This window comes from Trachypithecus francoisi, unplaced genomic scaffold (assembly GCF_009764315.1).
Source record: "Trachypithecus francoisi isolate TF-2019V2 unplaced genomic scaffold, Tfra_2.0 Lachesis_group2, whole genome shotgun sequence".
Lineage (NCBI taxonomy): Eukaryota > Metazoa > Chordata > Mammalia > Primates > Cercopithecidae > Trachypithecus > Trachypithecus francoisi.
In genome coordinates, this window is record NW_022681465.1 from 19,666,352 (window position 1) to 19,688,847 (window position 22,496).

Here is a 22,496-nt window from a genome sequence, read left to right on the forward strand (position 1 = left end):
CTATTAATCAATATGGACTAGGTTCTCCTTTTGTAATGGGACTGTTAAATAATGTTGCTGTCTCCAGTCAGATGATGCCAGCAGGGGCAATAGGTAGATCTAGTTTAAATTTAAAAGGAGTGCAAGTACATACAGGAGTCATTGATTCAGATTACAATGGGGAAATTCAAATTGTTATATCTGCTTCTGTTCCCTGGAAAGCAGAGCCAGGAGAGCGCATAGCACAGCTCCTGATTGTGCCCTATGTGGAAATGGGGAAAAGTGAAATTAAATGAACAGGAGGATCTGGAAGCACAAATAAACAAGGCAAAACAGCTTATTGGCTGAATCAAATTACTGATACATGTCCTACCTGTGGAATAACTATTCAGGGAAAGAAATGTAAAGGTTTGATAGATATAGGAGTGGACATTTCAATCATTTCTCTACAGCACTGGCTGTCCACGTGGCCAATTTAACCCACTCAATTTAACATAGTTGGAGTTGGTAAAGCCCCTGAAGTATATCAAAGTAGTTATATTTTGCATTGTGAAGGGCCCGATGGACATCCTGGGACTATTAAACCAGTTATAACTTTTGTACCTATAAATTTATGGGGAAGAGATTTATTACTACAATGGGGAGCACAAGTTCTAATTCCAGATAAATTATACAGCCCTCAACGTCAACATATGATGCAGGACATGGGGTATGTCCCTGGTATGGGACTGGGAAAAAATTTGCAAGGTTTGAAGGAACTGCATCAGGTGGAAAGATAAAGTTCCCAGCAAGGTTTAAGATATCATTTTTGATGGTGGCCATTGTTAAGCTTCCTATACCTTTAAAATGGTTAACAGATAAGCCAATTTGGATAGAACAATGGCTGCTAAATACAGAGAAACTGGAGGTTTTAGAGGAGTTAGTTATTGAACAATTAGAAAAAGGACACATAGCTTCAACATTTTCCCCCTGGAATTCTCCAGTCTTTGTTATTAAGAAAAAATCAGGTAAATGGAGACTGTTGACAGATCTTAGAGCCATTAATTCAGTTATACAACCTATGGGGACATAACAGCCAGGATTGCCTTCTCCTGCTATGAGTCCAAAATATTGGCCTTTAATAGTCATAGATTTAAAAGACTGCTTCTTTACTATCCCCTTACCTGAGCGGAACTGTGAACGGTTTGCATTTACAATTCCTGTGGTAAACAACCTGCAGCCTGTTAAGTGTTTTCACTGGAAAGTGTTGACACAAGGCATATTAAACAGTCCAACAATTTGCCAGACTTATGTAGGGCAAGCAATTGAACCTACTCATAAAACATTTTCACAGTGTTACCTTATTCATTATGTGGATGATATACTTTGTGCTGCCCCCACTTGAGAAATATTACTCCAATGTTACGATCACTTGCAAAATTCGATTTCTCACACCAGTTTAATTATAGCTCCTGACAAAATTCAGATTACTACTCCTTACTCCCACTTGGGGACCTTAGTAAATGACACTACAATTGTGCCACAGAAAGTAACCATATGTAGGGATCAATTGAAAACATTCAATGACTTTCCAAAATTACTAGGGGACAGTAATTGGATACAACTTGCCCTAGGCATTCCTACCTATGCCATGAGTAATCCATTTTCTATTCTTAGAGGAGATCCTATTCTCAGTAGCCCTCAGCAATTAACAAAGGAGGCTGAGGCAGTGTTACAGTTAATTGAGAAGCAAGCGCATAATACTCAAATAAACAGAATAGATCCAGAGAAGACTCTAGATTTGCTAATTTTTTCAACTCAGCATTCACCTACTGGTGTTATTGTTCGAGAGCAAGATCTTGTAGAGTGGCTTTTTCTTCCACATACTAAGTCATGGACTTTGACTTCTTATTTGGACCAAATCACTACTATAATAGGAAATGGGAGAACTCGGATTGTTAAATTACATGGATATGATCCTGGAAAAAGTATTGTCCCTCTGATGAAGGCACAAATACAGCAAGCCTTTATAAATAGTCTTACTTGGCAAACCCATTTAGCTGCTTTTGTGGGCATTCTGGATAACCATTTTCCTAAAATGAAACTGTTTCAATTTTTGAAATTAACTAATTGGATTCTCCCTAAAATAAATTTAAACCAATTGAAGGTGCTGAAAATGTCTTCACAGATGGGTCTAGTAATGGTAAAGCTTCTTATTCTGACTCAAAATGTAAAGTTTTCCAGACGCAGTTTGTAGCTGCAATTGAGGTATTGACTGCTTTTGATATGTATATTAATGTTATTTCTGATTCTTCATATGTGGTTCATTCCACACAATTAGTTGAAAATGCTCAGTTATGATTTCATACAGATGAACAACTGATGACTTTGTTTACCCAATTGCAAACAGCAGTTAGGTGTAGAGTGCACCCTTTTTATATCACTCATATTAGGCTCATACATCTTCTCCAGGACCTTTGACTGCAGAGAATTAAATGGCTGATCGCCTATTTGCTACTGCAATATCTAATGCCAGACACTTTCACAATTTAACTCATGTTAATGCTTCTGGTCTCAAATACAGATACAGCATTACTTGGAAAGAAGCTAAAGTTATTATCCAGCAATGCCCAATTTGCCAAATGGTGCATTCCTCATCTTTTACAGGAGGAGTTAATCCTCCAGGATTGGAACCTAATTCTCTTTGGCAAATGGACATTACACATGTTCCCTTGTTTGGGAGACTACCTTATGCACACATATGTGTGGACACCTTTTCTCACTTTGGGCTACATGCCAATCAGGAGAGTCTTCTGCCTGTGTTAAACATCACCTTTTGCAGTGTTTTGTGGTGATGGGCATTCCAGCTTCTATTAAAACAGACAATGCCCCAGGCTATAATAGCCAAGCTCTAGCTACATTTTTCCCTATATGGAATATTAAACCCACATAATTCTCAAGGACAAGCCATAGTGGAAAGAATGAATCTCTCCTTGAAACAGCAGTTGCAAAAGCAAAAGGGGGGAAACAGGGACAATGGACACCACATATACAAATGAATCTAGCATTATTGACTTTAAATTTTTTGAGTCTGCCTAAAGGCCAGATGCTATCAGGAGCTGAAAAGCATCTACAGAAACCAGCTGCAAAGACAGAAGCAGAACAACTGGTTTGGTGGAGAGATCCGATAACAAAAAGTTGGGCAATAGGTAAAAATAATAACTTGAGGTAGAGGTTATGCTTTTGTTTCTCCAGGACCGAATCAACAGACAATTTGCGTGCCATCAAGACATCTAAAGCCTTATTATGAGCCAGATACCCAGGAAGAGGTTTTGGGAGGATCCCAAAGACTGGCCAGTGGCAGCGTTGTCCAAGTTAACACTGAGGAGGACCCCAACTGTCATGAGCAACACCAGTTGAACACAGTCACCTACCTGGGGACAGATCAAGAAGCTGTCACAGACGGTGGAAGAAAACCTGAGGAAAGCGGGACAACTAGTCACAGTGAGTAATTTAGTGACAGCTATGATAGTGGTGATAACCATTGCCATGAGTATTCCTTCAACAAGAATTGACACAGAGGACAATTATATTTATTGGGCATATTTACCTTATCTACCACTTCTACTGCCTGTAAGTTGGTTGGACCCCCCAGTGGAGGTATACACTAATGATAGCTCTTGGATGCTCGGTCCTACAGATGATGGAGGCCCATCTCACCCACATGAGGAAGGAACTGTTGTGAATATTTCTTTAGGATTTAAACATTCGCCTATCTGGGAAAGGCCACTAGTTGCCTACTCCCTCGCTATCAATCTTGGCTGGCAATAATGCCTGGATGTAATCACTCTATGACACAGTTACACTTGCTTTCTCGTCTCAGTATTTACCACAATAAATCTGCTCCTATAATTGAGGTATACCACCCTCAAAACCTATTTGTAAACAGGATTGGACCTGGTCAGAAAAATAAACGTGCTTGTGTGGAAAGATTGCATTGCAGAATAGGCAGAGGTGCTGCACAACGATTCCCATGGAGTCATTACTGATTGGTCCCCTAAGGGGAGGTGTAGCTTGAATTGCACCTCTCAGTCTGCATGCCATGGCCACACTATGTTCAGCTGGTCTGAACCAAACAGTCAGATGTTAGAAATGGTAAGAAGTACAGCAAGAGTTCCTATTATCTGGACACATGATGGTATAGTGGCACCTCAACCTCAAATGATATGGATCACTCTAGGAGTTAAACACAAGGATTTGTGGAAACTATTAATGGCTCTTAGTAAGATCAAAATTTGGGAAATATTGAAAAAGCATCCAGAAGGACACTCTACAAACTTGCCTTTGGCTATTGCAAAATTAAAAGAACAAGTATTTAAAGCATCCCAGACACACCTGACCTTAGTGCCAGGGACTAGAGTGCTTGAAGGAGCTGCAGACGGATTAGCAGCTACTAACCCATTAAAATGGATAAAAACACTTGGAGGCTCTGTGATTTCAATGATGATTGTGCTTTTAATTTGTGTTGTTTGTCTTTATATAGCCTACAGATGTGGATCCCGATTCCTGTGAGAAGCAGCTCACAGGAATAAAGCCACCTTTCCTTGTATCACTTTGCAAAAACAAAAGGGGAGACATGTTGGGAACAGGCCCCCAAATCTGGCCATAAGCAGGCCCCCAAACTGGCCATAAACAAAATCTCTGCAGCACTGTGACCTGCTCATGATGGCTATGACACCCACACTGAAGGTTGTTGGTTTACCAGAATGAGAGCAAGGAACACCTGGCCCACCCAGGGCAGAAAACCGCTTAAGGCATGCCTGAACCACAAACAATAACATAAGTGATCTGTGTCTTAAGGACATGTTCCTGCTGCAGATACCTAGCCAGAGCCCATCCCTTTGCTTCCCATTTTAGTTAATCTATAATCTATAGAAACAATGCTTATCACTGGCTTGCTGTCAATAAAATATATGGGTAAAACTCTGTTCCTGGCTCTCAGCTCTGAAGGCTGTTAACCCCCTGATTCCCACTCTGCACTCTATATTTCTCTGTGTGTGTGTGTCTTTAATTCCTCTAGCACTGCTGGGTTAGGGTCTCCATGACCGAGCTGGTCTGGGCATTAGTGAGAAAAGATGGTACCACTGCACTCCAGCCTGGGCAACAGAGCTAGACTCCATCAAAAATAAATAAATAAATAAATAAATAAATAAACAAACAAACAAAAAACAAAAAACAAAAAAAAACTTTCCTTTCAAACCTGCACTGTTGATAAATTCCTCTTATTACCCATGAGCCAATCACTTGCCATGGCAGTGGCTCTGATACCTCACCTGGCACTTACTGCTCACCTGGCACTTACTTCAGAAATATGTGGAGGAAGGGGGTTTGGGGACTTTCTTCTGACACTGCATAGAATGGGAGCTTGAGACATTTATTTGGATTTTAAAGAAAAGGCTTGGCCTAGTGCGGTGGCTCACACCTGTAATCCCAGCACGTTGGGAGGCCAATGCATGTGAATCACCTGAGGTCAAGAGTTTGAGACCAGCCCGACCAACATGATGAAACACTGTCTCTACTAAAAATTAAAAAAAAAAAAAAAATAGCTGTGTGTGGTGGAAGGCTCTGTAATCCCAGCTACTCAGGAGGCTGAGGCAGGAGAATCACTTGAACCTAGGAGGCAGAGGCTGCAGTGAGCCAAGGTTGTGCCATTGTATTCCAGCCTGGGCAACAAGAGTGAAACTGTTAGAAAACAAAGATAAAGGAAGAAAAGAAGAAAGAGAAAAGAAAGAGGGAGGAAGGAAGGAAGGAAGGAAGGCAAGGCAGGGAGGGGAGGGGAGGGGAGGGAAGGGAAGTGAAAGAAAGAAAGAAAGAAAAAAGAAAGAAAGAAAGAGAAAGAGAAAAGAAAGAAAGGGAAGGAAGGAAGGAAGAGAGAAGGAAGGAAGGAAGGAAGCAAGGAAGGAAGAAGCAAGGAAGGAAGGAAGGAAGGAAGGAGGAAGGAAAGAAGGAAGGAAGGAAGGAAGGAAGAAGGAAGGAAAGAAGGAAGGAAGCAAGGAAGGAAGGAAGGAAGAAGGAAGGAAGCAAGAAGGAAGGAAGGAAGGAAGCAAGGAAGGAAGGAAGGAAGGAAGCAAGGAAGGAAGGAAAGAAGGAAGAAGGAAGGAAGGAAGGAAGGAAGGAAGGAAAGAAGCAAGGAAGGAAGGAAGGAAGGAAGGAAGGAAAGAAGGAAGGAAGCAAGGAAGGAAGGAAGGAAGGAAGGAAGCAAGGAAGGAAGGAAGGAAGGAAGGAAGGAAGGAAGGAAGGAAGGAAAGAAGGAAAGAAGGAAGGAAGGAAGGAAGGAAGGAAGGAAGGAAGGAAGGAAGAAAGAAGGAAGGAAGCAAGGAAGGAAGGAGAAGGAAGGAAGGAAGCAAGGAAGGAAGGAAGGAAGGAAAAGGAAGGAAGGAAGGAAGGAAGGAAGGAGGAAGCAAGGAAGGAAGGAAAGAAGGAAAGAAGGAAGGAAGGAAGGAAGGAAGGAAGAAGCAAGGAAGGAAGGAAGGAAGGAAGGAAGGAAGGAAAGAAGGAAGGAAGCAAGGAAGGAAGGAAGGAAGGAAGGAAGCAAGGAAGGAAGGAAGGAAGGAAGGAAGGAAGCAAGGAAGGAAGGAAGAAGGAAAGAAGGAAGAAGGAAGGAGGAAGGAAGGAAGGAAGGAAGGAAGGAAAGAAGGAAGGAAGGAAGGAAGGAAGAAGGAAGGAAGGGGAAAGGAGAGGAGAGGAGGGGAGAGAAGAGAAGAGAAGCCTTATCTCAAAATGTTGGGAGAGTTAGGCACACAAGACCAAAGTAAAAAGAAAATGAAATTAAGATTTTAACAACAATAGAAAAAACATAAGTCTTCTTAAAACCATAAATTCGGCTGGGCTCAGTGGCTCATGGCTGTAATCCCAGAACTTTTGGAGGCCAAGGCAGGTGGATCACCTGAGGTCAGGAGTTCAAGACAAGCCTGGCCAACGTGGTGAAACTCTGTCTCTACTAAAAAATACAAAAATTAGCCAGGCTTGGTGGCGGGCACCTGTAATCCCAGCTACACAGGAGGTTGAGGCAGGAGAATTACTTGAACCCAAGAGGCGGAGGTTGAAGTGAGTCAAGGTCACGTCACAGCACTCCATCTGAGGTGATAGAGTAAGACTCCACCTCAAAATACAAAAACAAAACACCCATAAGTTAATGATTCTTCTCTTATTCAGACATTCAGCTTCTCTAAATTCAATATATGGAAGACGGGAATATTTTTGAGAAATAAAATAATAAGGCAATTAAAAAACCGTGAGCATTAATATTAGAAATGGTATTATTTTGAATAACTGCCTTCCCAAAGTCAGATTTTATTTCTATATAAACAAATATTGTCTTCCATGTGTCACACAATGCATTAACCATTATGGAAGACAGAAAAATGAGTAATGCAAGGTCTCAATGAGCTTGCATTCAAGAAATTTATGTTTTAATTATGTACATACAAAACATGTTGTTTTAGTTTCTCACAAATAGTTTACTTTGTAAACTTGTAAATCAAGAATTATTTTATTTATCATGTTTCCAAAAATATTTAGTTTTCTAAGAGCTCTGAAATACTACTGTTTTGGCAATCATTTGGGAAAAACCCTAACCTAGAATATTACATGATTGATAGAAGTAATAAAATACAAACTGTTTACAGAATATCAGAGATGTGACAAATGTTATGTAAAATACAAATATTACTAATATTTATTTAAAAATAATAATCCACAAGTCATTTCTTCCACAAAACTTTTATAAACGTAGTTTTGTAGTTACATTTAGATAATGTAGGCCTTCAGTAAAGATAATGAGGTATAATTTGAAGTCAAATAATATGATGCCTTCAGTTTGGTTCTTCACACAAGGCTATCATAATAAAACAGCATGGTACTAACATAAAACTAGACATACAGATTGATAAAATATAATACAGAATTCAGAAATGAAGCCACACACCTCAGGTCAACTGATCTTTGACAAAGCCATCAAAAACATACACTGAGGAAAGAACACTCTATTCAATAAATGGTTCTGGGAAAATTAGATTGTCATAAGCAGAAGAATGAAACTGGACACCTATTTCTCATTATATATAAAAATTAACTCAAGGTGGATTAAGAGTTGATATCTGAATCTATAAAAGTACCAGAAGAAAACCTGGGACAAACTCATCTAGACATTGGCCTAGGCAAATAATTCATGATTAAAACCTCAAAAGGAAATGCAACAAAAACAAAAATAGACGATAAGACTATATTAAACTGAAAAGCTTCTGCACAACAAATGCAACAAATCAACCAAGTGAACAACTTTCAGAATGGGAAAAAATGCATACAAACTATGCATCTGATAAGAGACTAATATCCAGAATCTACAACGAATGCAAACAACTCATAAACAACAACAACAACAACAATAACAACAAATAACCCTTTTTCAAAGTGGGCAAAAGACATAACAGACATTTCTCAAAAGGAGGCATGCAAAGGGCTGCAAAGGGCCACAGTGCACATGAAAGATATTTCTCAAAAGGAGACTCAAATGGCTATCAAGCATATGAAAAAAATGCTCAACATCAGAGAAAAGTAAATTAAAACCACAATGAAATAACAGCTTACACAAGTCAGAATGGCTGTTAGTATAAAGAAAAAAACAAACAAACAAACAAACAAAAAAAAACAGCAAATGTTGGAAACACTGCAGAGAAAAAGAATTGTTATACACTGTTACTAGAAATGTAAATTAGTACAACCTCTGAGAAACAGCATGGAGAATTCTCAAAAAACCCAAAATAGAACTACCATTTGATCCAGCAAACCCACTACTACTGGTACCCAAAGAAAAATAAATCATTGTATAAAAAGCATATCTATACCCATATATGTATTGAGGACTATTCAAAATAGCAAATATACAGTAAGTATCCATCAATGGATGACTGGATAAACAAAATGTGCTATATATACACTGTGGAATATTACTCCTCCATTAAAAAGAATGAAATCATATCTTTTGCAGGAACATAGATGGAACTGGAGGTCATTATCTTAAGTAAAATAATGCAGAAAGAGAAAGTCAAATCCTACATGTTTTCTCTTATAAGTGAAAGCTAAATATGTGTACACATGGACATAGATATCGGAGACTCTGAAGGGTGGGAGGGAACGAGGAATGGAAAATGACTTAATGAGTACAAAGTCCATTTTCTGGGTGCTTATTATACCAAAAGTCCAAACGTCACCACTATATATCCATGTAACAAAACTGTACTTGTATCCCTCAAATTTATAGAAATAAAAGAAAATACAGATAATTAAAAACTTGCTACTGCATGTAAAGCACTCAGGGAGGCCTGCTGTGGAAAGCAACAGTAACATCTATGGTAGTTAAGCCTTATGGAGCTCTCAGAGTAGAGCAGAAACACCAGATGAACAAAAGGGCTACTGCCGTTTTAGGAGGAATGTAAAAACGTTACTCAAAGATCAGAGGTTAGTTCCCAGAGTTCAGGGAATCAACCATTGAAGTGTAAATTTGCCTGAGAAAGGCATGCCAGGAAGAGGAATAGCCTAAGTGAAAAAATAACACAGAAGCAGTGCTTGGTTGAAATATAGAAGTAGGTATGAGCATAAAATTTTTTATATATAATATATATAATAGGAAAAGTATATATGTGTATTTTCTATATATATGTGTGCATATATAGTGGTAAGAATTGTGGAACATTAATAAAATTCTAGTGCTTTCTAGATTTCATTGTAGATATCTAAGATATTGGGTTAGTGAATAATCTAAGGAAATCAGTGGTAATGCAGTACATTTAATCCTGTGGCAGTAGGATAAATGACCTCAGAATAAATTTAAAGTAATGAAAGAAAAATCAAATTGCTTGGTAATTATATAACACAAATTATGTTTAATCAGGTTTAAAGACTAAAGAACACAATTGCAATGTTTCCTATTATCTATTGATTTAATATTTGACAATAAATTAACTAGTATTAATAGCTAATACATTTGCCAGGCTATTGGCTAAACAATCATTCCCAGTACTTTTTTTTTTTCTCAATAGTTACTATCGAGATGCAGGAAGCATAGAGCGAGGTCACACAAAAAAATGAAGATTAAATAAATTTCTATTTTATTAGCAAGAAATAGTATAAGACATGCTACAATTGACCAACATTGATTCTTATCTTTTTGATATGTAAAGGTGTAACTACAATTTTATAGTGAATTAGATGATTTTTTTACCCTACTGGTAGCAGCTGGTGAGTTTTTTGAAAACAATTGATATTTTTGAAGGAGTAGATTCAATTGATTTCCTTACCCTGTTTGCTTAACAGCTTTATGTAAGTTTAATTTACATACTATAAAATTTACTTGTGTACAAGTCAACCTAATTTCATCTTAATTGTTTCATCTAGAGCTACAATGAATAGTTTGACTAGCATAGCTCACTGATCTAGAATTGTGTTTTGTTAGAACTATATGCATAGGAATTAAATTTGATAGATATTATTCTGTTGATGTCAAAAAGACACTATGATCTTGCCACAGAGTAGGAGAATTATCTGATATCTATAGTGTCTACAAAGTACTTTGGTACTTTGTTATGGGAACAAAATTATTTACCAAATATGCATTATCAGTGGAATATCAGAGAAAAATGCATTTAGTTTCATTTTGATTCACCCAAATAGCAAACCTAATATAACTTTTGATATTTCAACCAGTGTGAAAAATGTCTCTTTGTAGTTTGATATTGCTACTGTAACTGTAAAGTGGTTATTCATGGAGAGAGAGCAGTGTGGTTCAGAGATTTCAGGTTGAAAGTAATGAAAAGTATTCTCAGGAAGCCAGCTCAACACCTGCCTGGGCAGTGCACTGTACTATGAAGGTGATTCATATGTCTGCAAAGTGCATTTCACAAAGGTCCCAGGTATCAGTTAGTGGAGGGTATGCATCTGAACATAAACATAATGTAATCGGAGTGACTTCATTGAGGTCCTTTTCTTCAGCAATCTCCATAAAACTTTCTCTTTGTGTGCTTGTTGTATTAACACATATCAAAGTGGAAGCATGCACTTTATTCAATACATTAAAGCTCCGAAGAAAGGAACAAAGAAATGCAAGAGCAAAGAAAATTGTGTAGAGTGGCATTTGAATAGCAGCCTATTTATACTTGAGATAAACTTACTTTTGTTGTTTAATGAAGTACTCACTTAAACTGTAATATATGTACATAAATGAATGCACATTGTATTTATATATTATGTTACTGATATATTTGCTTCCCCCAACTCACAAGCTATAGCAGTCCAGCACTATTAGAACATCACTCTCAGTGACCTGATTTATGCATCCAAGTGCATACACATACATGTATTTACTCACAAAACATATGCAAACATTCACATTCAGACACATGGGCACACAAAATTGACGTTTGTTAGCCAATTGTATGCATAAAAAGTATAAAAGAATTAAACAAATCATACAGGATGTTTATATCACGGCAATATGCTATTAGGTAACTAACATTATTTATAAATAAATGTTTGGCTTTGTATGGCATCGTTAATGGACTAATGTCATAAATTTGTGTGCATGTGTCTTTATGCATGCATGCCTGTGTGACATGTGCATGCATGTGTGTTAGTATAATTCTGAACAAGGCAGTTGAAATAGTATCCCTGTTTCTTTCCTCTAGGGAGATGAGTATTTTAAGGTAGGAATTATACTTATTTTATATTTGAAGCAAACATCATTATTAGGAAAATAGAATAAAATGTGAAATATCACCATCAAAGAATGACAAACTTTTTCAACTAATTCTAAGCTCTTCTAATGGAATAATAATGTGTAATCATAAATATGTACATTTTTGTGCCACCACTTAGATTACTGGATTAATAAGCATGTTTTCCTAAATATTAAGTGATACCTTGGAACTAATAGAAACTGCAGGTCTCATACTCATTGTAAGTTGCATTATGTTATTTATTTTATTATATCCCTATTTCTATTTTTCACTTTACATATTACAATCTATTCTATAATTATAATGCATATAAGGATATATATATTCATGTGTATATTCTTCATTTGTATATCTATATCTATATATGTTCTACGTTGTTTTCTTTTTAAGGTACAAAAAAGAAAGAAAGAGTTAAGCAAGTATGTCTGAGATCTATTCATGCCAGTGTATTTCCATGTTGGAGCACTCCAGGAAAAGAAAGAAGGCAAGGGACCCAATCAAATCCTCTTGTAAACATGATAATGACAAAACTTTTGGTAAACAATCTCGGGGTATCAGCTAGAGAGAAAGCGCTTATCTAGAACATCTTTTGAGTTGGATGTGCCTCACATAACACATTGGTAAACAAATCTATAATCTGTAGACTTATGGAACAGGGTTCCCTGATAAATGGGCTATATGCTATATAGTTATAGAAGTATAAAGAGATATTTATGATAAAAAAAAAAAGCTCCTTTCTGCATTAGTTATGTGGCTATGCCATTTACTTGGAGATGCCACATGTTGATCTGATTCAGAGGGCATCTCGCGGTCAGGAAGGACGTAGGGTGCTGCTGGAATATCCTAGATCTCTCTCTACTTTATCCATCTCATAAATATGCATGTCCTTAAAATTTTAGAAAAACTTGAGATTTGTTACTGAACACTTGTCTAAATTAAAAATGAGTTTTACTTAACTCAATTTTTAGGAAAAAATTGATTGTCAATGGGGACATTTGCTTTTTTATGGTTTTTGGATTATGCTGCTGTAGCAAATCCTGTAATACATTATTAAGCAGTCTTCATTACCATTTTGGCCTGATATGACAGGATATAATTGATGTGATATAATGTCTTATGATATGATTGATATAATATGTTCTGGCCAGTAAAAAATAAAAGGAGAGCAGATTTATATTTTTTCCTGAAAAATACACAGTAATTGAGGGTTGAATAATTTACCATTAGAAAAAATTGCCAACTCAAGAAATATAAATCTCCCAATGCAATACAGTTTTACATATATATGTGTGTATGTATATCTGACAATTTATGTGACAAGCAAAATCTATGCAGGAAAATTTCAAAGAACTATTTACCCTCTTCAGCAAAGAATTAAAACTAATATATAAGCAGAGCAAATAATATATTTGAAAATCTCATTCAATATTTGTAATATGCCATATTTGTTTTAAACAGAGATTATTTATTTAAGTATTACAGACATATTGAAGGATATGTAACATTTTCTTGCATGGGTATAAATAATGGATAATTAACATAATAGGGAAAGCGGTTAATTTATTTTCAATTATTTCATTACATTGTTTTAGAAAAAGTGAGGATATGTTTAAAATGTGTTAAAATCACATTATCTGATGGAAAAGAGCATCTAGAAATAAAAACCATTGCTTTATAATTTACTGTAGCAAACGCTTGCATGCAAGTTATGTGTAAACACACTAACCTGTTTTAGGATCGACGGAGAAGTAGGGTTGTCCCTGGAGAATGCTGTAAACCACCCGAGCACTGTTTCCATAGGTAGGGTCATCTGCATCAGTAGCTGTCACCTGTAGAACAGAGGTACCTGTGCATTCAGGAAAACAAATTTTAGTGTGTGATGGCATTTAGCATACGATTAATTTGAACACAGAAAATGGGTATGGTGAAATGTCTATGGAGATCAGTAATGGTTGTGTCCTAGTAAATTTAATTAAATGTATGTATAAAACATATTACTTGCTTTCTTTCCCTGCCATCAACTGTAATGAAAGAGAGTCTAAAATATAATATTGGTCTCAAACCTTTTAACATGGTTCTTTATGTGCTGGTAACATTGTGAATGGTCTCTTTTGATTTTCATTAAAAAAGCAATAAAACATAACCAAGGTTTGGTCGGCTTGCACTAATAAATCAAACTGGTACTAACTGTGCAGTTAAATCAGAGGTATGATAAAGCTGTATATAACATGTTTCGTGACTGTTCTGAAAAGTGGAGGTGGAATGATTTGTGATTAAGTCGGGAAGGTGGGTGAGGTGACATTCAATTATCAATGACATCACAACACTCCATTCAAATCATTTTCTGTGTTACACATTCTTTTTATTTATTACCTGCATAATTAATGAGTCACATAACTGGTCTCCTTTTTTTGTTTGTTTTTTTGTTTGTTTGTTTTTGAGACATGAGATGGAGTCTTGCTCTGTCATTCAGTATGGAGTACAGTGGCATGATCTCGGCTTACTGCAACCTCTGCCTCCCAGATTCAAGTGATTCTCCTGCCTCAGCTTCCTGAGTAGCTAGAACTACAGGCGCCCTCCACCATGCCCCGATAATTTTTGTATTTTTAGTAGAGACAGGGTTTTGCCATGTTGATCAGGTTGGTCTTGAGCTCCTGATCTCTGATTATCCACCCCCCTAAACCTCCCAAAGTGCTGGAATTAAAAGCATGAGCCACTGTGTGCAGCCAACTGGTCGACTAAGTTCAAATCTCATTCCTTTAGTGTCTCTGACACAGTGCCAACATTACACTGGATTTTTTATAATGAAAATGAATTGTAAATTCATTTATAACATTAAAAATACTATATTTTGAGGTAATAAAATTATTGAATGTAGTATGCTCATGCCTTTATGCTTACTTTTTAAAACCCAATTTGCATAATTAGATACACCTATATAATATTTCAATTGTTTCTAAACGAAAACTTAATCTAAGTATAACAGGACAACCATATATTAAGGGATATACAACTTCATTGCAGAATTAGTGGGTAAGAATGCTCATGTAAGAATTCACATCTATTCATAAAATGTACCTGATGAATCATCTAATAGTGCATACTTGATATTTTATTCCATGTCACTAGAAAATTTCTACCTACTAATTTGGGTTACCTATCAAGTAAAAATATTTTTACAATCAAATGATCTTGTATGGAATTTTGTCTTCATTTTGGTATTTGAATATGGAAGCACTGACAATTAAGAGTTTTTTATTTTAGTAATGATGTCAACGATTCAGGACCTAATGTCTGTTCAACTAGAAAATGTGTACTTCTAGGCCTGGGTGTGGTGGCTCACGCCTGTAATCCCAGCACTTTGGGAGGCAGAGGCTGGGGGATCACCTGAGGTCAGGAGTTCGAGATCAGACTGGCAAACATGGCAAAACCCTGTCTCTATTAAAAATACAAAAATTAGCTGGGCTTGGCGGCGCATGCCTGTAATCCCAGCTAGTTGGGAAGCTGAGACAGGAGAACTGCTTGAACTCGGGAGGTGGAAGTTGCAGTGAACCGAGATTGTGCCATTGCACTCCAGCCTGTTCAACAAGAGCGAAAAGAAAATTTGTACTTCTATGTTGAACTGCAGACACAACTTTAGGTAAAGCTTGTTCTGTGTCTTCAAGTGATCCTAGAAAATAGAATTAATATGCCAAGTTCACCTAATAATCCTTATTAGCAGATCATAAATATGTATAATATATGAAGGATTCTGGCCCCTAAAAAGTACTTTAACAATGAGACTCTAAGAAGAAATATGATTTGCAATTATCCATCCTCAGAGGATGAGAGCTGTGTTATGTCTAAAAGAGATTTCAAATTATAGACCAATAAAATAGTATGGTGACAGTAACTGTTGTTTAGAATGCTGAGAAACTGGGTCACTCATACACTGTGGGTAGAAATATGATTGTTTGGCAATTTCTTATAAAACTAAACACATATTTACTCAGGAAATTGAATAGGGCATTTTTTAATTTTTTTATTTTTATTTTATTATTATTATTTTTTGAGACAGAGTTTTGCTCATGCTGCCCAGGCTGAAGTACAATGGCACAATCTTGGCTCATTGCAACCTCAACTTCCCGGGTTCAAGTGATTCTCCTGTGTCAGCCTCTTGAGAAGTTGGGATTACAGGTGCCTGCCACCATGCCCAGCTAATTTTTTCTACTTGTAGTAGAGATGGGGTTTCACCATGTTGGCCAGGCTGCGAACTCCTGACCTTAGGTGATTCGCCCGGCTCAGCCTCCCAAAGTGCTGGGATTACAGGCGTGAGCCACCACGTCCAGCACTAGAATTTTAACAAATAAATAAAAACTGATGTTCACAGAAAAACCTGCTTACAAATATTCATAGTGGCATTGTTCATGATAGCCCCACAATGGAAACCATCCTGATGTCCTTCAATGAGAGACTTGTTAAATGAACTGATACATTCATAGTATGAAATATTACTCAACAATAAAACTGAATAGACTATGGATACATGCAACAACTTATATGAATCTTCAGGGAATCAACTAAATGAAAATTAAGTAAATCCCTAAAGGTTGTATACTATGATTCCATTTATATAGCATTTTTGAAATAAAAAAAAAATTAGAAATGAATAACAAGTTATCATTTTCTGGAGATTTTGGGAGACAGACTAGAGCAATGAAGTTTGGTATAGAAGGGAAGCATAAGGGATCCTTATGATATTGGAGCTGTTCAATATTTTAATTATGGTAATTGATACACAAATAGGCACAGCTGATAAAATTCTGTAGAACTAAGCTCACTCGTACACACAGACATACACACACACACAAATGTATACAAGTAAATCTAGGGAAACCTAATGACAATCAGTAGCTTGCACTATTTCAATAACCTGGTTATGATATTGCTTTATAGTTTTGCATGATCTTACCATTGTGGGGAAAAAAAAAAAAGATTTGAAAAATGTTACCATTACACGTGAATCTACAACGGTCTCAAAATTACAAGTATTAAAGACAAAGATGTGTTCTTGCCTCTGTGCTACTCCATTATTAGAGAGGTAGTTTGGGTTTGTGTGTCCTGTGAGTTTTCTCAATATACCACTAACCTTTCTGGCTTGATTAAATCAATTCCCACCACAAACTGTCCTGAGCTGGTCACATACAGACTATCTCTCCCACTACAAACTATAATTAGTTATTAACATAGCATATTAGGGACTTTTTATGTGATGACACAATACTTCATCCATAACCAATATTTAACCCTCCAACTTATTCAGAGAATACCACTAGGTAGGCATCTATAACTAAAAGTTCATTTTGAAGACATTTTCATTGGTACCTCACTGAAAAAAAATAAAATAAAATAAAGTCTGTTGTTAGGTACCCAGATTAGGCTTTAAATGTGCAGCAAGCTTAAAATATGATTAAAAATGGTATAAAATTATTTCAATTAAATCTTTCTTTGAAGGTCAGGCACAGCGGCTCACACCTGTAATCCCAACAATTTGGGAGGCCAAGGTGGGCGGATCACCTGAGGTTGGTGGTTTGAGACCAGCCTGACCAACATGGAAAAATCTCATCTCTACTAAAAATACAAAATTAGCTGGACATGGTGGTGCATGCCTGTAATCCCAGCTACTTGGGAGGCTGAGGCAGGTGAATTGCTTGAACTAGGGAGGCAGAGGTTGAGGTGAGCCAAGATCATGCCATTGCACTCCGACCTGGGCAACGAGAGTGAAACTCCATCTCAGCAGCAACAACAACAACAACAATAACAACAACAGAAATCTTTCTTTGATCTGATAAGAGAAGTGTTAATAGTTCTACGCACATAGGGATTACTGGGACTCGGGAAAGGGAAAACTACAGAAAACAGTAGAATAACGGCCATTGAAAAAATAGGCTTATACACTCCTCAGGTTTTGAAATTAGCTCTGGCCCTGAAATAGCAATTTAAGCCTAAATAGTTTTTAATATCTAAATAGCAGTCCCTGGGTAACCATTTCATCCAAACAGCTGAGAAGTACAAACAGTGCAAGATCACTCCTCATTTGCTGTAATAGGTTGAATTGCCACATGAAAGAAAGAGAGTTGCTCTGTTTAGCTTGGGGTGTCTATAAAAGTCCAGCCTTGTTAAGTGAGAGTCGAGATACATGAAGGCAGTGACAAGTTAAATAAGGAAAAACAAGAAAAGGAGATGAAAAAGGAAGAAGGGTAGCATGGTGATATTGTCTAAGTGATTGTTTAAAGCAACAAAGGAAAGTTAGTAGAACAGACAAAAATATATATATATGGTAACTCTCTGCCCTGATCCAAAAGAATGGTCATTAATAGCTACATACATTTCTGCACAGGAAGTCTCACACAATTCTCTTTGTGTGTGAAGCAAAGAGCAACAAATTGCCTCTTGTACTGTGTGTCCTGTACTTTGGTGGTGCCTAAAGGCATCAGGGTACCACTTTGAGTACCAGATTGCTGATTGAAGGGAACACACACACTTATGAATAGCAGAACCCAACTAAATGCCAGTCCATCAGAGAACAGAACAGGGGTGGACACAAATAGCAGAGATGGAAAAGAAATCTCTTGCCCTATTGTTCAAGGATCTTTTACTAGGTAGGACTGGAAAGAAAGCTTAGGGCTGAAAGAAAAATATATTCATATCTTAAATTCTTGTTTATTTGAAATATAGATGGAAAATTGTAAGATTTGGTATATTCAGTAATTATACTAGAAATAAGTGTGTGCTTTTATTAATGCTATAGGCTAAATGTTCATGTGCCCCTCAAATTCCTATGTTGAAATCCTAACTTCTAGTGTGATGGTATTTGGGGGCAGGGTTTTTGCAAATACCCTGTGAGAGCAGATTCCTCTTTATTAAGAGATTAGTGACTTTATTAAGAAGGCCCCAAAGAGCTTCCTCATTCCTTCTGCCATATGATGACACAGCAAGAAGATGGCCTTCTGTGAACCAGGAAGTGTGCCATCATCATGGAATCTGCTTGTACCTTGATCTTGCACGTCCCATTCTTCATAATTGTCACAAACAAATGTTGTTTAAGCCACCTAGACTATGGCTTTCTGTTATATGAGTCCAAATAAACAAGACAATCAATCAATCAATCAATAAACAAAAAGGAAATGAATAAGTAAGCTAATCAAGGTATATGTTATGGGTTAAATCACATCCTCCAAAATGGATATGTTGAAGTCCTAATCCCCCGTACCTCAGAATGTGACCTTCTTTAGAAATAGTACTTTTTAAATGAAATTAGTTAAGAGAAGATCATGCCGGAGTAGTGCGGGCCCTAATCTACATTGACTGGCATCCTTATAAAAATGAAAAATGTGGAGAAAAGTACATATACACAGGGATACCACCATGTGAAGATGAATGTAAATATTAGGGCGCTGTGGCTACAAGCCAAAAACACCAAAGATGGTCAGCGAACCACTAGACACTATGGGAGAGCTGTGAAACAGGTCCTTTCTCTGTTCAGAGAGAACAAACTATTGACACCTTGTTCTCAGGCATCTAGCTTCCAGACTGTGAGATAATACATTTCTGTTGTGTCAGTCATCCAGTCTGTGGCACTTTTGTAGGGCCACTCTAGCAAATGAAGATGGTGTGCTAGAGTTTCAGCGGGAAAAATGGACATTTATTCTCATAATTTTTAGTTGCTTTTTAATCTGGGCAAAACTATGAAGTTATAAGTCAAGAAAAAAATTGTGTATTATATTTGAAACCAGATTCATCATAAGAGGGATAAAAAGTTATTGTTACAAATAGATTAAAGTAAATAAAGATGAATATCTGATATTTTTGATCAGACACTTCTAATGATCTGCCTGTTGACATTTTTAAAGTTAGTTAATGTATTGTATTGGGCATTTTAATGAATTTTATCACTCATTAAAAGTTCAAGTGAAACAGATTCTCAGTATTTACATCTCTGTCTGAGAAAAGTCTCCTAATTGGCTAATTCAATTCCTTTATTCATACTGTGTGCCCAAATTTTCTGCATAGTAGAAAAGAAAAAAAAATTCTCCACAGTGCAAGACTTCAAAATGGAAAAATATAATGTCTAAAATTCCATTATTCTACCAGAATATTAAAATAGGAATCTAATTTTCTCTGGGAATTATTATATAGGTTTGATGAATAGATACTAAACCAACAGTTCCTCTCCCTAGATAATTGGTTTCTCAATTAAATAAATATCTTTCAAAAGTGCTTTAGAAACATTTTTATATTTTGAAACTGTTTCCCTTAAAAACTATAATTACAAAAATGTTGTATTTCAAGTTTCATTGGTTATTTGGTATATAATATTTTCATGTTAAATATTTCCTATGGCACACAGTTAGCTGTTCCCATGCTGAGGATTAGTTTCTCTCAGCTGATGTTTTACACAAATCTGAGGAAGATTTAAGCATATAAGAATGCTTTCAAGATATCTTTTCTACAATAAAACTTAAGTCTTATTTTCTTTAGGGACTGCCCTGTGTCATTCTCATTCTTTTCATTTGTTTTTTGGTACTACTGCTTTATAAATAGCACACATTTTGCACAGATGCACATTAATAAGAAACAGAAAGAGTAGACTTTCTGGAAAGTTTCTAAAAACCAATTTGAAATATTTAATAAGGCATTTTTATACCAAGCAAATACTCTCTGAGACTACAAATTGTTATGCATGACTCATCAGGGTTCACAGCTCTGTTAAAATCTCAAGAGAGTCAATGTTGAATAAGAACTTTGAGTAAAAATAAACTGGAGATTTACGAAGGCTCAGAGTACCTCTCTGAAGGAATCTCGTAGGGCTTAATTCTCAGAAGAATTTCCCAGGAAATGTGAAAAAGCAATAGTCGTCAAGACACAACTTAAATTTCATTCTATACAGAACTGTAATTTCACCAACGACCAGTAACACTGAATTCTAGTCATTGTGTAATTTTAAAAAGTTTTGAGTATTCACTCAAGCCATTGGATTGAAAAGAAAAGCATTTCTGCAAGTACACATATGAAACATCCGGGCTGAGTACCAAAACAAAATTCACTATTGTGTGTACTAACTATAAAACCACAGCAATTGTTCATTTCTGTGCACTTTCAATAAGATCTTATTTATGGAACTAACTAATGTGAAATTTCACATTCACATGTACAACTTATATTCTGCTCCACAAATGGAAAAAAATAATAATCAGGGAAATAATATGTATTAAGTGCCAATGATGTGGTAGCCCTCTATTGTAAGCCATTGAATTTAATAAAATAATTAAATTAACATTAATATTGAGAAAATGATATTTAATACTGTTTTACCCATAGAGAAGTTGAGGTTCAAAAAAGTTGTTTAGTTGACAATTGGAGAAGGCAGAATTCAAGTCCAGCCCTATGTATTTTGATATGTAGCAGTCTTTCTCATATACGCTATTACTCAACCCAGTCAAGATCTGCTGAATTTTGTTTAATACTTACAATATTTTCTGCAATTGTTTTGTGTGGTCCTTGATGGTGTATAAGGATACTCTGGATGCATCTACCTGGGCAGAAGCAGCTTTCTATCACATTTTCCACAGTGAAAGGCCAAGGCAGTAAGTCCATTTTGTGAAATAAGAATATGTGGCAGAATACTCAGAAGGGAGTAATATCCAGGTACTAACAACACTGTTGTGTTCCTCTACAGTCTTGTAGACTGTTCATAATTCTCTTCAGAGTTGTACAGAGTAAATGGCTGTAGTGAAAACTGACTGGACTGATGATATGCCCACTAGTCTTAACATATCTTACAAGTATATTTGCATATTATCTCAAATTAATTCCCTACCCTGTCCTGCTCCGCTCTGCTTGCAGAAACTTAATACCTGTCATTGATATTGATTAGCTTTTCTTACCAACAGAATAAGGGGAAGTAATAGACGGAAACTGAAAAACAATAATAAGTCAATCTCTCTGTCTCCGCCCTTCTGTCTCTGTCTCCCTCCCACCTTCTTTCTGCTTTGGATGATTTATCTGACTAAGATTGCAGTACTTCAGTGGTTCCACCTCCCTTTCAGCTGTCCCCTACCATGGTCCATTCTATAAGATCCAAGTTCTGGGCTTAGGTAATACTACTCCTCTCAGCCTTAAAGGAGCCCTACTGTTGCAGTGACTGTTTCATAGGGTACTACTTGACTTTTCAGTTCCTCCATTTTTGTAACTTGTTCTCAATTTTTCCTATTTGTCTAACTGTCAGTTGATGTGTTTTTCTGCTAGAACTTTGATTGACACAGAAGGTATTAATAGATTTCTCCCCAATGGTCCTTTACCCATTTTGAAGAGTAATGACTACACACTATGAAACACAAAGGTTAGATTCTATATTTGATGCTAATATAGTGAGTACAAGTTAAGTATCTCTTACGCTTGGGACCAACATTTCAGATTGCAGATTCTTTTCAGTTTCAAATATTTGCATATACATAATGAGATACTTTGGGGATGGGACCCAAGTTTAAATATGAAATTCATTTAAATTTCATATGCATCTTATTTCTATAGACTGAAAGTAAGTTATGTTTTTAATAATTTTGTGAATGAAACAATATTTGTGTACATTTAACCATCACAAAGCATTATCTCAGCCACATATGTGGACAATCTCTGGTTGTTTGGCATAACCACTATTTCTGACTCTGAATTTATATGCTACTGATAAACAATCATTTTCACACA

General features: G+C 36.4%; 1 protein-coding gene across 2 annotated transcripts in view; it reads right to left on the reverse strand.

Moving 5' to 3' along the window:
• Positions 1 to 22,496, reverse strand: part of CDH18 (cadherin 18) — a 780,971-nt gene that overhangs the window by 209,287 nt on the left and 549,188 nt on the right. For both annotated transcript variants that reach the window (XM_033178841.1, XM_033178840.1), the window contains exon 5: positions 13,477 to 13,596. In XM_033178841.1, the coding sequence (XP_033034732.1) occupies positions 13,477 to 13,596 (120 nt within the window). The remainder of the gene's footprint in view (positions 1 to 13,476; positions 13,597 to 22,496) is intronic.